At 43.2% G+C, this 16,221-nt stretch overlaps 1 protein-coding gene across 2 annotated transcripts in view; it reads right to left on the reverse strand.

Annotated features, from left to right (window-relative positions):
* MRS2 (magnesium transporter MRS2) overlaps positions 1-9,371 on the reverse strand; it is a 38,716-nt gene extending 29,345 nt beyond the window's left edge. Inside the window, exons 1-3 of one of the 2 annotated variants that reach the window (XM_070778319.1) lie at positions 9,056-9,371; positions 4,476-4,549; positions 1,730-1,766 (exon numbers count right to left, since the gene is read on the reverse strand). In XM_070778319.1, coding sequence (XP_070634420.1) covers positions 1,730-1,766; positions 4,476-4,549; positions 9,056-9,245 — 301 coding nt within the window. In that variant the 5' untranslated portion in view covers positions 9,246-9,371. The remainder of the gene's footprint in view (positions 1-1,729; positions 1,767-4,475; positions 4,550-9,055) is intronic. The other variant, XM_019986011.2, reaches the window with a different exon arrangement.
* Between the last annotated feature and the right edge of the window lie 6,850 nt (positions 9,372-16,221).

The raw sequence follows: 16,221 nt of genomic DNA on the forward strand, positions 1-16,221 counted from the left end.
ATGTGTTCAATAAAAAGAGTGGGTAAACTTATGAACCAAAAAGTTTAGATTTTTATGTCAGAGTACCCCTCTCAACACCATTGAGATAATCTTCTATTACTACCAGAAACAAGAGCTAAAATGGGTCTTTTTGCTTTTTTTTGCAATTTATGCCACTGCACTTTTTTACTTTTAATTTTGCATTGGGGTATAGCCAATTAACAATGTTGTGACAATTTCAGGTGAAGAGTGAAGGGACTCAGCCATATAGATACACATGTATCCATTCTCCCCCAAACTCCCCTCCCATCCAGGCTGCCACATAACACTGAGCAGAGTTCCATATGCTATATGGTGGGTCCTTGTTGGTTATCCATTTTAAATACAGCAGTGTGTACATGTTCATCCCAAACTCCCTAATTATCCCTTCCCCCTGACTTTCCCCACTCCCCCTACAACCGTAAGTTTGTTCTTTAAGTCTGTGAGTCTTTATTTTGTAAGTTCATTTGTATCTTTTCTTTTTAGAGTCCACATATAAAGGATATCACACGATAATTCTCCTTTTCTGTCTGACTTACTTAACTCAGTATGACAATCTCTATATCCATGTTGCTGCAAATGCCATTATTTCATTCTTTTTAATGGCTAAGTAATCAAAATGGGTCTTTTTTAACACCCATTTCTACCTCAAAAACATATTCAGGCTAAATCTAGTCAAACTAATTTTTCTTTTCTTCTCTTAACCATACTTCCTAAAATTTCTCTGCACTTCGAGACACCCCTTGGGACCAGTATAAAAACCATAGTTACATATCATTAGAACTTACAGTAACAATTCCTAGCTCTAGATGCATGGATTTTTAAATATGAACTGTACAGAACTACATTTTCTATTTTTTCCTTACTACATTATTAAGTTCAGTATTTTAAATCTATGAACAGATAGTCCAATTGTCTTTGTTCTTAGACTAATACAAAATGAGAAAATAAAATCACTAGATTCTCCTACCTGAAAACTAAATTTATCACCTAAGAGAAGGCAAAATAGATGAAGAAACTCAAGAAATCATGCTGGTAATGGGAGCATCTATTCTTATAGTATCAAGCCACACCTGTGATAGAGCTCTAAGAAGAACAACTTTTTGAGGTGATACTGAGCCAAAAAATAGCCAATATACCCCACTAGGATTTCAGCAACAGTAGGAACAGGACTACAGGGTAGGAAGGACAGGGAGACCCGAAACCTGCACCTGAGGTCAGACAGTAAAGTAATGCTGAGTTTCATTTTAAAAAGTAACCGTCCACAAGAGCCATGGCTGGCAGAGCTTCAATAACTATCATCCAGTTCCCTGTCCCTCCTGTCTGCTGTCACCCACTGCAACTGCAACGGCAGTGGTATTACTCGATTCTGCCTTCAACATGGCGCAGGAGGAAATGAACATGAGGACCAGGGCAGTGAAAGGGAGACTAATGAAGAGAAACAAGACGGAAAAGTGTCTTTCTCTTGGCTGCATACCAGCCAAAACTCTTCCTTTAACATTCTGTTAGAGTGAGTGGCTTCTAAGCCCCCACCCCCAACCCCCAAAAATTACAGTACAGGTCAAATGCTGCCAGTAATTAGGCCTAATGGACAAATGCTTAAGAAAGATCATCTTCAACACATCCATATAGGCAAACAATATTCTACGCAAAATATAATAGTTTCTTTACTTCCAGTGGGTTGATTTAAAAGAAAATTACAGATACTCACCAAAAGAAGTCACCTTTCCTTCTTTGTCAAATTTTGTCTGGAGACAGATAATAAAAGCATTATTTTCTCTCATATCAGCACATGATTTGTGGTATCATATCATATGGTATGATGAAAATAACTCTAAAACAATGAAGATATAAACTATATCTGCTGTTCTTAAGTTAAATTCAGTTATGAGTTCAGGATTAAAACAAAAAGTCCCCTTTCCTTTGCCAGGACAAATCTGACCTTGGATTAACCATCTACCTTGGTTCCTCAGAAGATCTGATAAAGGAGTGTCAGCTGTGTTACTAGGCCGTATCGTTCATGGTAACAATGCCCCATCACTGCTCAACAGGCTGCACTGGAGAGACTGGGAATGGATCGTGATGCCTGGAGGGGAGCCACAGTTCTGCCTTTGCCGAAGACAGTGGCTCTTGGAACTGACTGCTCCTTGCAGGAGCCTGGGATGTGCCCCTGGGATAGTGACAAGAGATACTGGCACTAGAGGGCCTCAGGGGGTCTAAGCCAAGGTGGATCTCGCACCCACCTTTGAGAATATCCTCTCCTCGTACTGAGCGTCACACAGGGGGCCACAGCACCCCCTGGATGGCTGGAAGGACTTCTTTTGAAGAGAAAACACCAAATACTGCCCTTGTGAATTTCCTATCCTTTTGCTTTCTAAATAGACTGGGACCAAACGTGGCTTATCTTGAGAATCTAAGTATTAATATCTGTGGGATGCTAAGAGGTCTCTCTGGTGGGTGCTGCAGAATCAATAAATATTTACAGAAAAGACCTCTTCTGATAGTGCAGAGAGGACACAATGCAGAAACTGTATTTACTTCCTATAAAGCAGAGGGAACATTTTCCTGTAACACTTGTCCACAAGTCAAGTCTGAAGATGTCAAAATAATGTTAAATGAATCACTGTGTGCTGGGCTTCATTAATTACTATTTAAATATGTATTTTCAGAAGACACACTCTAAGACACAAGTCCTAAATATGAATGCTATGTTAATAATACCACAATAAAACTGCATAGTATATTTCAGCTCGCTTCTTGTGAGCAAAGATAACATCAATAGGAATATATAAGTACCATAAAACATCAGAGTTAAAGGGAAACCTACATCAAGGAAAGTTTTGTTTTGTGTAATATATACTAGCTTTCCTCCTTAAGCTTATTTCAAATACATACATCTGCTGCAGAAAATTCGCAAATAAAACTATTTGGTCACAAATTTTAGAGAAAACCATGCTAATATTTTACTAAATGCCCTTCCAGACTTATTCTTACTAAATACATTCACGCTACATACACTTCCTTGCAGTCTCTCCTCTCCTTTCAACTGAACAATGTATGATGAAAATTTTTGCATCTTTGTATTTATCTGTATCATTTTTAATGGGATTTTTTAATTAAAAAATGAGATCATACAAACTGGTTTTTTAAAAAATGTTTACATTGTAAAGGAACTCACATTATTTCAAATAGCATCAACTGATTTTAAGTGTTCTTGGTAGACAATGAGTTCACCTGCAAAGAACCTTCTTTCAATTTTAACACCTGACTTTGTATTGTTTAATTAAACTGGCTAACTCCCAGAAGAGTGAATAACAGTGACAATTTCTCCATGCAGTTCTGGGAGTTGTCTTGTTCTGTATAGTTCATAAAGAAAAGCTATGTTAAAAAGCCTAAATAATAATGACAATATATAATGGCTAATATATACGCTGAACGCTTACCATGTGTGAGGTATTATTTTTAAGGGTTTTACATATTTAAGTTCACTTAAATCTCATAATTCTACAAGGTAGGTACTATTACTCCTAGTTTCAGTTCAGTCGCTCAGTCGTGTCTGACTCCCTGCGACCCCATGAACCGCAGCACGCCGGCCTCCCTGTCCATCACCAACTCCCGGAGTCCACCCAAACCCATGTCCATTGAGTTGATGATGCCATCCAACCATCTCATGCTCTGTCATCCCCTTCTCCTCCTGCCCTCAATCTTTCCCAGCCTATACAGATGAGAAAACCAAGGCACAAAGATATTATCGAAACTTGTCCAAGTCCGTCTAGTTAGTAAGAGACACAGTTGAGATCTGAATTTACAAACTCCGGCTCAGAGCAAGCACTTTCTCTAAAAATTAAGATTTAAAAAAATTAAAAGCCTACAAAAATGTTACAAGAATATTAAAACCAATTTCCATGTAACCTTGACCTAGAGTCTCCCTTTGTTAATATGTGCCCCAATGGCCTTATTTTTCTCTCTCTAAATATGTGTGTAGATACACACCATTTATGTTGTTTTATTCAATTTTTTTCTCTGAACCATTCTAGAGAACGTTGCAGAGATCAAGATCCAACAAAGCTTGCAGTTTTAAGTAATACCCTGTGCTACCTCCAAAATGCTTCTGCATGTATTATGTTGCATAGCACAGGTTCAAGCCATTTTGTGGCTAATAGCCTTCAAGGACTTCTGAACAGATTTCTGGAGAAATCTTGAGTTTCAACTAGGAAGCTCTGAATTGTGATTTGAGCCACTCGTTCTAGTACTAAGACAAGCTCTGCAGATATTAGCAAAGACTCAAGAGTGCTATGCAGCAAATCTAGCTGGCACTCAAGTCATTGGCTAAACAAAAGACAATGACTTATACATTATGAAACTAAGTAAGTAGTTTCATGGCTGATCAGTCCAGCCCAGTTAACTTAATAAGTACGTACTCTCTGTAAGTCATCAAATGGATCACACATACTCACCACAGTGAACACCGGGGATACACTGGCTAAAGTGGCTTGAGACACATCCGAAGTTCTATTCCGGTAAATTTCACCTGAAGAGTGAATTAGAGAATTCCTTGTGAGCATACGATTGGTTTTCACATATAGCTAAGATACAACTCTCATAGTCTGTAGAGGTCTTCAAACTATTTCACTATGTTTTGAATTTTTTTCCCAGAAGGAAAATAAGAAACACTTTTAACATTTAGCTGAAACTCCAGTACTTTGGCCACCTCATGTGAAGAGTTGACTCATTGGCAAAGACTCTGATGCTGGGAGGGATTGGGGGCAGGAGGAGAAGGGGAAGACAGAGGGTGAGATGGCTGGATGGCATCACTGACTCGATGGACGTGAGTCTGAGTGAACTCCAGGAGTTGGTGATGGACAGGGAGGCCTGGCGTGCTACGATTCATGGGGTCGCAAAGAGTCGTATACGACTGAGCGACTGATCTGATCTGATGTTAGGTTTGGCAAAACATGGTTTTTAAAAAGTAATAGTTTAGGTGAGGCATTAGAAAAATTTATGGATTCCAATCGCCCCTTTTCCTTTCTAATTATTATATCTTGTAGTTGGACATCAAATGTGTTAACAATGTTCTGAGATTAAAGTAAAACGCCTATTCCTTTTCATACAATGTAGAAGGGTTCTTCATGAAAGTTACATTGGAAGACATAGTTTAGAAAACATACATTCCAAGAACTACCTGACCTCTCAGCATTTCAAATATCAGGACTATTTGGTTAATCTATAAATTATGACACCTACAGATTTTAACTCTATATTTAATTTCTTCCCCACTGATATGCTTTTTTAATTATTTTTAAAAATGGGAGCATAACTGCTTCACAATGTTGTCTTGGTTTCTGCTGTAGGTGCATCAGCTATGTGTACATATCCATCCCTTCCCTCTTGAGCCTCCCTGCCCCGGTCCCACCCCTTTCGGTCATCACAGAACACTGAGCTGAGCTCCCTGTGCTATACAGCAGCTCCCCACTAACTATCCATTTTACTCATGGTGTGTATACGTCGATGCTCCTCTCTCAATTCATCCCACCCTCTCCTTACCCAGCATTTTCACAAGTCCATTTTCTACATCCACTGATATACTTTAGAGTGAATACTTGTGAAATATTTCACTGCACTGGAATAAAGACCCCGGTGAACTGGAATAAAGGCAAACCTTTACCTGAAAACGTGATTAGACTAAGTTGAAGAAAAGCTCTCAAGTATAACCAAGTAAATTTAATGCCTGAGAAAGGACCCTGTTCACAGTACTAAACACAAGAAGCATGGGCAGAATTCCTATCCATAGAATATGAAGCTATATTCTCATTTCTGATCTTATTCTTTCCTATACATTCAAAGACATAATTTGTTACCACCTGAGGTTTGTTGGTTCCCCTGTACAAACCACCTTACGAGGGTCAGCTGAATAAAAGTTCAGTTCAGTTCAGTCGCGTCCAACTCTTTGCGACCCCATGAATCGTAGCACTCCAGGCCTCCCTGTCCATCACCAACTCCCGGAGTTCACTCAGACTCACGTCCATCGAGTCAGTGATGCCATCCAGCCATCTCATCCTCTGTTGTCCCCTTCTCCTCCTGCCCCCAATTCCTCTGGGTGAATTTAATTCAGATGACCATTATATCTACTACTGTGGGCAGGAATCCCTTAGAAGAAATGGAGTAGCCATCATGGTCAACAAAACAGTCCAAAATGCAGTACTTGGATGCAATCTCAAAAATGACAGAATTATCTCTGTTCGTTTCCAAGGCAAACCATTCAGTATCACAGTAATCCAAGTCTATGCCCCAACCAGTAATGCTGAAGAAGCTGAAGTTTAACGGTTCTATGAAGACCTACAAGACCTTTTAGAACTAACACCCAAAAAAGATGTCCTTTTCATTACAGGGGACTGGAATGCAAAAGTAGGAAGTCAAGAAAAACACCTGGAGTAACAGGCAAATTTGGCCTTGGAATATGGAATGAAGCAGGGCAAAGACTAATAGAGTTTTGCCAAGAAAATGCACTGGTCATAGCAAACACCCTCTTCCAACAACACAAGAGAAGACTCTACACATGGACATCACCAGATGGTCAACACCGAAATCAGATTGATTATATTCTTTGCAGCCAAAGATGGAGAAGCTCTATACAGTCAACAAAAACAAAACCAAGAGCTGACTGTGGCTCAGATCATGAACTCCTTATTGCCAAATATACACTTAAATTGAAGAAAGTAGGGAAAACCACTAGGCCATTCAGGTATGACCTAAATCCAATCCCTTACGATTATACAGTGGAAGTGAGAAATAGATTTAAGGGACTAGATCTGATAGACAGACTAAAAGTTACAGCGCCACAAATCAGCATTTGCTAATACATCACAAGTTAGATCAAGTGTTACCTGAGGTGAGAAAGTCAATTTCTAGGGAGATTGATAAGAAGTCCACGGTCCCCAAGGAGGAGAGACAGGTCTGGGGTTCCTGAAGAGGAGATAGGGGTCTGGAGTTCTCAAGGAGGAGGAAAGGACAAAGGTCTTTTTTTTCTGTTCTACATTCCTTAGTATTAGTCACATAAAACATTTTTTTCTTTAAGCCTGGAACTGATGATTACAAAACAAAACAACTCAGTTTAAGCTCTGTACTAAGGATTATATAACAACAACATATCCTGCTTGAGGACAGTTTCTTCTTCCTGAAAACCTTCTGACTAATACTTTTATCTTAAAACGTATTTTATGGGAGTGGGTCTGGTAAGATCTTTCTATTGCTAAATCCTAATCCTGTTATTCCAACCAGTCCATCCTAAAGGAAATCAGTCCTGAATATTCATTGGAACGACTAATACTGAAGCTGAAACTCCAATACTTTGGCCACCTTTGATGTGAAGAACCAACTCATTTGAAAAGACCCTGATGCTGGGAAAGACTGAAGGCAGGAGAAGGGGACAACAGAGGATGAGATGGCTGGATGGCATCACCAACTCAATGAACATGAGTTTGGGTAAACTCCAAGAGTTGGTGATGGACAGAGAGGCCTGGTGTGCTGTGGTCCATGGGATCACAAAGAGTCGGACACAACTGAGCGACTGAACTGAATCCTGTTATCGTAAAATGTACATTGTGGGAGTGGGTCTGGTAAGATCTTTACAACCTTGAGACAGTCTTTTGATTTACTGTAATAATTAATTAAAACAGTATACAGCTCCCTTGCTAAGACTAGCAAATGGGGCACTCTTCGCCCCTTTCTGATGTCTATGTCAGCTTTCTCTGTCTCTTTTTCACTTTAATAAAACTCTGCCACACAAGAGCCCTGAGGGGTCAAGCCTGTCTCTGATCCCAAAACTAAATTTTCTTCTTCAGAGATCACAAATCTGACATCGTTCACCCTAAGGTATCAGAGGGAGATTCTGAATCTCAATGCTTGTCCTAAAAGGTTAGATTGGCTAAGCCTGGTTTCCCAGGCAGTTACCAAAGGAAGGGAATGTGAAATGTAACCCAATTTGGAAAGACTCTCCTAATGAGCATGAGGAAGCAGGTGGAGATAGTGAGCTACTTTAGGAGCGTTTTTAGAGTACAATCGCGAAAACTTGTTTGAGAACATTTTTGAGAAGCCATACATGACTTGGGTTTTTGAGCAGTATTAGCACCCACATTCGGAGAAGGCAATGGCACCCCACTCCAGTACTCTTGCCTGGAAAATCCCATGGACGGAGTGCCTGGTGGGCTGTAGTCCATGGGGTCGCTAGGAGTCAGACACGACTGAGCGACTTCACTTTTACTTTTCACTTTCATGCATTGGAGAAGGAAATGGCAACCCACTCCAGTGTTCTTGCCTGGAGAATCCCAGGGACGGGGGAGCCTCGTGGGCTGCCGTCTATGGGGTCGCACAGAGTCGGACATGACTGAAGCGACTTAGCATCAGCAGCAGCACCCACATTGTCACATTTCTGAAAATGTCAAGGTAGCATCGTGGTTTATCATTTGGTGGTGGTGGGGGGGGGTCACCTCAGACTTCTACCTCCATCCCCTTCTATCTGGTTATACAGTACTTGAAGAAAAGTCAGATCTTTCTCAGAAGCAGTTTCTGAAGTCTTCAGCCTCATTATCCTTTTCCTGAGCAACTGGACAAATGTCTAAATGTGTCCGTTCAAAAGAAAGAGACAGGCAGGAGAAGTACTTATAACAAACATTCCAAGTAGATAAGCCTAATCTTGGTTTCAGCACTACTACGATGGATGGGGGCGAAACTCTCAAAAACCTCACAAGCGCACTCAGCCCTGTTTGCAGCTGGACCGGTGGGGAAGACAGAGGGCAGGCGGGACTCTAGCAGGGCCCAGGGGACGGTGCTCAGTCGAGTTCGGAGCTGGTGGACACAGCTCCTCCCGCAGACCTGTGCAAGAGGGCAGGCCCTTGGCGCCCAGGGCCGACCCAGAGGCCGAGGACTGAGCAGGCCGCGGGGCAGGCAGCCACAGCCACGTGGGCTCGGGCGGTCGGGTCTGGCCCTGGGATCACCGCAAGCCTGGCGTCCCGGGACTGCAGGGCAGGGACAACGGTACCTGTCACTGGGAGCCGGCGGGACCAGCACAGCGGCGCGGCCCGCCTCCTTCCGAGCAATTCGGTGGCGCGGCCGTAGGCGACGACGGGGCGAGTGCCGGGGGTCAGGCCCAAGGCCAGAGCACACAGGGTACGCCGGGGCAGCCCCACCGCACGGGGCAGGAGCTGGGCCAGGCTCCGCAGGCATTCCATGGCGCTGGAGCGGGGAGGAGAGAGCTGCGAGACCCCAGCCCTTCATGCCGGACAGTGGCGGGGCGGCCGGCACTTCGCGACCCCGCGCCGGCGCCCAAGCTGCGACCGAGGCATACTGAGCATGCGCCGGGGGCGCCGCGCCTGCGTCTAATTTCCCGCGCATGCTCCGAAGGGGCCTCTGCGTGCGCGTCCCGTGACGCTCGGCCAATCAGAGCTTTGCCTTCTGCACCTGTGTGTGTACTTGTAAAGCGTGTATGGACCGGCTCCGGGGTGGGTGGGGTGCGTGTACCTGCGTGAGTTGAACTGCGTGACCTAGGATCGTCTGGTCCGCGCGGAAAGTGTTGATTACTTCTATTAACTGCTGCTGCTGCTGCTGCTAAGTCACTTCAGTCGTGTCCGACTCTGTGCGACCCCATAGACGGCCTCCTACCAGGCTCCTCTGTCCCTGGGATTCTCCAGGCAAGAACACTGGAGTGGGTTGCCATCCTTCTCCAATGCATGAAAGTGAAAAGTAAAAGTGAAGTCGCTCAGTCGTGTCCGACTCTTAGCGACCTCATGGACTGCAGCCTACCAGGCTCCTCCGTCCATGGGATTCTCCAGGCAAGAGTACTGGAGTGGGGTGCCATTGCCTCTCCGGTCTATTAAATAGTAATCATTAAATGTGAAAAAATACGCAGGATATATATAATGTTTTACAATTTCTGGAGAATTTTCATACAGATGCAATCTACAGTTTGGAAGTGAGAAGTTATTACCCATTCCCAACTAAACTTATAATTAAGTTTAACGCAACAAAAATAAACTTTCATATGGAATGATATATTAAACTTTTGCTAGTGAAGACAGAGGAACATAAACGCGGAGGATTTATATTCTGTATTTAATCAAATATAAGTGAAGTGAAGTCGCTCAGTCGTGTCCGACTCTTTACGACCCTGTGGACTGTAGCCCGCCAGGCTCCTCTGTCCATGGGATTCTCCAGGCAAGAATATTGGAGTGGGTTACCATTTATTTATCCAGGCGAGCCTCCCGACCCATGTATCGAACCCGGGTCTCCCGCATTGGAGGCAGACGCTTTAACCTCTGAGCCCCCAGCTAGTATCAATTTCAAGGTGCCATTATTTTATATACCACCAAGAAGGAAAAGTCGCTGAAAAACTTGCTCTCTAATTGTATCATTTAAGAGTGCCCTCATTTTCAGCCTTGAAAATATGAGAAAAAGTGAGGCTTAGAATTGATTAAATACAACATATATGCATATTTTTAAAGTGTGAGTTAATAGACTTGCCCTTCCAAGTAGAAATGCACAGTAGACACAAATTTCACAGATTTCCGTTCAATCACTATGTATGAACACAGAACTAAAGAAATATAAGAGAGAATCTTTTTTTTTTCTCCCTGTAGGGTACTGAGACTGAAGGTGATTAGGAGGCCAGTAGACAGAGGCTTCACCTAACAGGGGATGATCGACTTGAGCATGGAGGGCAAAGGAGGACTTGAAGCACTGCTTCCTTGGCAGCGGGGTGGGGTGGAGTGCGGTTTAGAAACTCTGGAAAGTATATAGTACATGGCTGGTAGAATTTTCATTTAACTAAGGCGACAATGATGAAATACAAGATGATGAAATTCAAAAACAGTGCATGCCATCAGAGACATTTCTTCGAAACGGTATGTGATAACTCTTAAAACTTAAGTCACCAGCATGATGAGACAGCTCTGTTTAAGGTGACCTTTACAAAACCTTAGAAAAACTCTGGGATGTGGCCAGACACATGGCCTTGTAATTCATGTCAAGGATTGGGAATTTAATCTGAGAGGGTGGGAGCTATGGGAGGGGAGCAAAGATGTAAATCTGATTTACACTTAAATGGATTGTTTTGGCTGTGTGGGACTATAGAAAGGTAAATGTGGAAGCAGAGAGATGGTGATGGTTTGGGTTAAGGTGGGGGTGATGGAGGAGGGGAGATTGGCTGGGTTTGGTGCAATAAACTGAAGGCTGAGTTGACAAGATTGGTAGATGGGATGTAAATAAAGAGGCACAGAAGTCAACCTCAAATTTTTGTGGCTCAAACAACTGGGCCATCATGATGCCATTTACCAAGATAGGGAATTTTGGTGAGGGGCAAATTTAGATGTAGAGCAGACTGTGGCTTGGCATCTGTTTCTGGACATATTAAATTTGAGAGCTCTACCAGATAGATATCTGAGCACAGACACCAAGTAAGCGGTTGGAATTTGGGGGAGATTTTGAAGCTAGATATACACACTTGGGACTATAGAGAAATATTTAAAGCCATGTGTCTCCTCTTAGGAGAAAAGTTTTCTCTCAAAGAGAAAAGTTCCTGTGATTCAGTTCTAGGTCTTCTAACATTAAATGGTTAAGAAGAGAAGATGAATCCAGCAGAAGAATATGAGGGCATGGCCAGGAAAGAGGAATAAAATTAGAGAGGGTGGGATCCATGAAATCAAATGAAGAAAGTGTTTAAAAAATGAAGTGCTCAGTTACATCAAATGCTACTGCTAGGTGAGAAATGAGAATTGCCTGCATAGGATATGATGCTGTGGAGCTCACTGGTCATCTTGATAAGAGCAGTTTTCACAGGGTGGTAGGCCGCCCAGGTGGCTCAGTGGTAAAGAATCTGCCTGCCAATGCAGGTGACACAGGAGACGTGGGTTCCATCCCTTAGTCAGGAAGATCCCCTGGAGAAGGAAATGGCAACCCACTCCAGTATTCTTGCCTGGAAAATCCCATGGACCGAGGAGCCTGGTGGGCTATAGTTACGACTGAGTACACACACAGAGGAATTGAGCATCATCTTTCTTTTCATCCTAAGCTATGAAAGGATCCCAGAAGATTTCTGCATCTATATAACAATTTGATTTTAAGATCCTGTAATCTTTTTTTTTTTTTTTTAAGATTTATTTCTTTTGACTGCACTGGATCTTCTTTGCTGCTAGCTTTTGCCAGTTGCAGAGAATGGGGGCTGCTCTTCATTTTGGTGTGAGGGCTTCTCATTGTGATGGCTCCTCTTGTTGCGGAGCACAGGCTCCGGGCGCATGGGCTTCGGTGATTGGGGCACGTTGGCTCAGTAGTTATAATGCACGAACTTAGTTGCTCCCTGGCATGTGAAATCTTCCCAGACTAGGGATTGAACCCAAGTCTCCTGCATTGGAAGGTGAATTCTTAACCACTGAGCCACCAGGGAAGCCCCTTTCCTTACCTCTTGAACTTCAAAGCAGGTCGGTGATCTAATCCCAGGCTCACACTGGGTTCTCACCCAGAACTGTTTCACCTCAGAAATGTTATCCCAGTTATGCACACCATAGCCTCCTGGAGACTCTACACCCACAATGATTATATTCTCCCAGCAGAGCCGTCCTGGCCTTTTTCCCTTCTCTGCCCAACCCAGTTTATGTAACTGATCCCTGAAACCACTGTGACTTGTACTTGGAGCACGTTGCCCTCATGGGATGTAATCACAGGAGCCACTTTATTTTTTGTCTCTTTAATTCTGCTGAGTGGGTCTGGTCTTTCTCCTGCCTCTTGAAAACTTGAGCAGGTTCCATGACTTCTCCGGTCTCTCAGTCCTTATGTTCATTGTAATCTCAATTCAGCAATTTAAAACATCTACTCCCTATCGTATTTGGTGAAATAGGTGAGACAGAGAAAGACAAATACTGTGTGTTTCCACTTACTGTGGAATCTAAAAAAATAAATGAGTATAACAAGATGGAAGCAGACTCATAGATACAAAGAACAAAAATGGAGAGAGGGGAGCAGGAAGGGGCAGGTCAAGCAGAGGGGATTAAGAGGTACAAACACCTATGTATAAAATAAATGAGCTACCAGGATACAGTACTGGGAATATAACATATATTTTATGATATCCATAAATGGAGTATGATCTATAAAAATTTTGCATCACTATGCTGTGCACCTGAATCTAATATATTGTAAATCAACTCTACCTCAATAAAAATAAAACATCCATTCTGTATATAAACCAGTAATTTACACTGTCAGAGCCAGTATACTAATCGCTGCTTCACTCTTCATTCAAAGGAAAGACGATTCTACACTCCTTGTCAGGCCTGGGGACAAACAGGAAATTGAGGTATAGGTAGAGATTCTGGGAAGCTCCCCCTACCCCTTTCCCACTACCTTTCATACTCTATGGCTGCTGTTTCTGACTCTGCTGGGCAGTGAAGCAAAGTAGGAATGAACCAAAAGTGTTCATTGAATGATGGCTCCATGCTATCTCTAGGCAGGGCAGATTTTAAGCTGATTTCCTTGTGGGCATATTCAAGATCTCCAGAGGACCACCTCCCTCTCTCTCCCCCACCCTCCCCACCCTCCTCCCCAGCACCACCCAGACACATCTGATTGGCATTCCTTTGATGTGGGCAGTGACCCTCCTCATCACTTTCAGTTTCTGCCCCTTCTTGCCTCAAGTAGGTTCCCCTCTTCTGGCCATGCTGCTCTTGGGGGGCAGGATCCTTTTAAAAACGTGTACACCCATGGCGGATTCATGTTGATGTATGGCAAAACCAATACAATATTGTAAAGTAATTAGCCTCCAATTAAAATAATTATATTAAAAAAATAAAATGAAAAGAAAGATAAAAAAAAAAAAAACAACCCAGATTGGCCTTCCTGTTGTCAGGTCTGCATGCAGGATTTTATGCACCTTTAGAGGGAATGCAGTTACTTCTCTGCAGAGTTGGTCTCCCTTGCCCGGGTGTGAGTCTAGGATCTCTTCAGGCTGTTGGAGTGCTCTAAAGAGGTTCCTCTCACTAGATTTGGAGTGAGAGGACAACACCCTCCCTACCCCTCTCTCCTGATGGTCATGATAGTGGTGGGATTTCCCAAGCACAGCTTTTTCCAAATCTTCCATATGATACCTGTGCCTACGTCTTTAGTCTTTCCATCCTTCTGTAGCCTCCATCTGGATGGGAGGTGGAAGAGCTCTAGGACAGCGGCTCAGACTGTTCCCTGGGGAATCTGCATCTGATGAGCCATCTGGTGGCCGGCTCTGCTGCAGATATCCTGTCTTGGCACCTCTGTGAAGCGCCTGTGATCCCCAGCACCTCTGACTCTGTTGTACCTCTTTTATTTACTTACTTATGCATTCGTATATCTCACAAATATTTATTGAGCATAAACTACGTGTTTAATTAAACCATTATCCTTGATTCTGGGAGAAGTAAAATAGTGAATTACAGTGCTGTGTACTGAGTGACCGGAGAAGGCAATGGCAACCCACTCCAGTACTCTTGCCTGGAAGATCCCATGGGCGGAGGAGCCTGGTGGGCTGCAGTCCATGGGGTCTCTAAGAGTCGGACACTACTGAGCAAGTTCACTTTCACTTTCATGCATTGGTGAAGAACATGGCAACCCACTCCAGTGTTCTTGCCTTGAGAATCCCAGGGACGGGGGAGCCTGATGGGCTGCCATCTATGGGGTCCCACAGAGTTGGACACAACTGAAGCGACTTAGCAGCAGCAGCAGCAGCAGCAGCAATACTGAGTGACGGCAACCTAGAGAAATATATAGTTTAGAGCAAAGATCGGGAATTCTACGTTGGACTGGTTGAGAATGCCAAGTAAATATCCAACTGAATAAAGAGTTATTAATAGATTGTTGGTGTGGAGCTAAGAAGAATGTCTAGGCTAGATGAATAAATGAGAGGGCTTTGGCACATGGGTAGTAAGTGAGGCTGTGGGAGGTCAGGAGATTGCCTGGGGGTGGTGGGTATAATAAAGAGGGGAGAAAAGTGTCCAGATCACAGTCTCCAAGGCACATCAGCCAACACTGGAGGGACAGAGGAAGAGTCAGCAAAGGAGACTGAGGGTGGATTCTGTGCCTGTTCTTAGCATGTACTGGCCTAAACAGTTGTGACCCCAAATAAAACAGTGGAGTTACCCTGAAAGCACACTGTTTTTGACTATGGTGGTGGAGTAGTGATGGTGAGGGCCTAGAAGTTACTAGAGCTCTAGATTTCACTAAAGCTCCACAAGGGAACAACCCATAGGTCCTTGATTAAAAACAAATGCAGATCCTCAGGGTCGATGTGAGAGCAGGGTTCTCTGTGATGGGTTTAGGAGTCAGTTCCGTCATCCCTCTGTTGTTTCCCTTGGAGTTTTCTTACTGCCATCACCACCATTCTGAAGTTGAGGTGGCTCTACTTCTTTTTAAAGTCATGGCTTAAGCCTGAATATTTGAATTTATCGTTATATACCAAGCACTGTACTGGGCTTCCCTGGTGGCTCAGTGGTAAAGAATCCAATGCAAGAGATGCAGGTTCGATCCCTAGGTTGAGAAGATCCCCTGGAGAAGGAAATGGCAACCCACTCCAGTATTCTTGCCTGGAGAATCCCATGGACAGAGGAGCCTGGTGGGCTACAGTCCATGGGGTTGCAAAGAGTCGGACACGATGGAGCAACTAAATGACAACCGAGCACTGTGATTAAGCCCTGCAAATAGTAAACTAGAGGGAAAAAAACCAGTGCAATATTGTATTAGGATTTTACTTCTTCACACTTATCTCAACTGCTAGGTTTCCTTAGGCAGTAGTTTCTAACTTTCTGTTAACCACAAAGGACTCCTTATATTATTTGGTCCCCAAGGATCTTGAAATTCCTACAATATCATGTCAGATATCTGAGATGAACTTGTATGTATGATAAGCATCTATATACTGTTTTCATTTTAGTCTGGCATTTTCCTATACATGTTCAACTGTTATTAGAGCATTTTTAAAATGTTGAAAATAGCTTTCAGACTCTTCTTATTTTCAGAGCGCCTAAGGATTCAGGGATCCCAGACTGGGGCTCCTGGTCCTAAACGAATTGTTTTTCCTTGGTTGCCAGAGGGGTAGCTAACCATGTTGCAGTCAATCTTTTCTCTCTCTTTTCTCCAGCTCTCAATGCATCTGTTGCTAGCAGGGAAGTTTTTCTAATGAAAATATTTCAGGCC

This window comes from Bos indicus, chromosome 23, assembly GCF_029378745.1.
Source record: "Bos indicus isolate NIAB-ARS_2022 breed Sahiwal x Tharparkar chromosome 23, NIAB-ARS_B.indTharparkar_mat_pri_1.0, whole genome shotgun sequence".
Taxonomy (NCBI): domain Eukaryota; kingdom Metazoa; phylum Chordata; class Mammalia; order Artiodactyla; family Bovidae; genus Bos; species Bos indicus.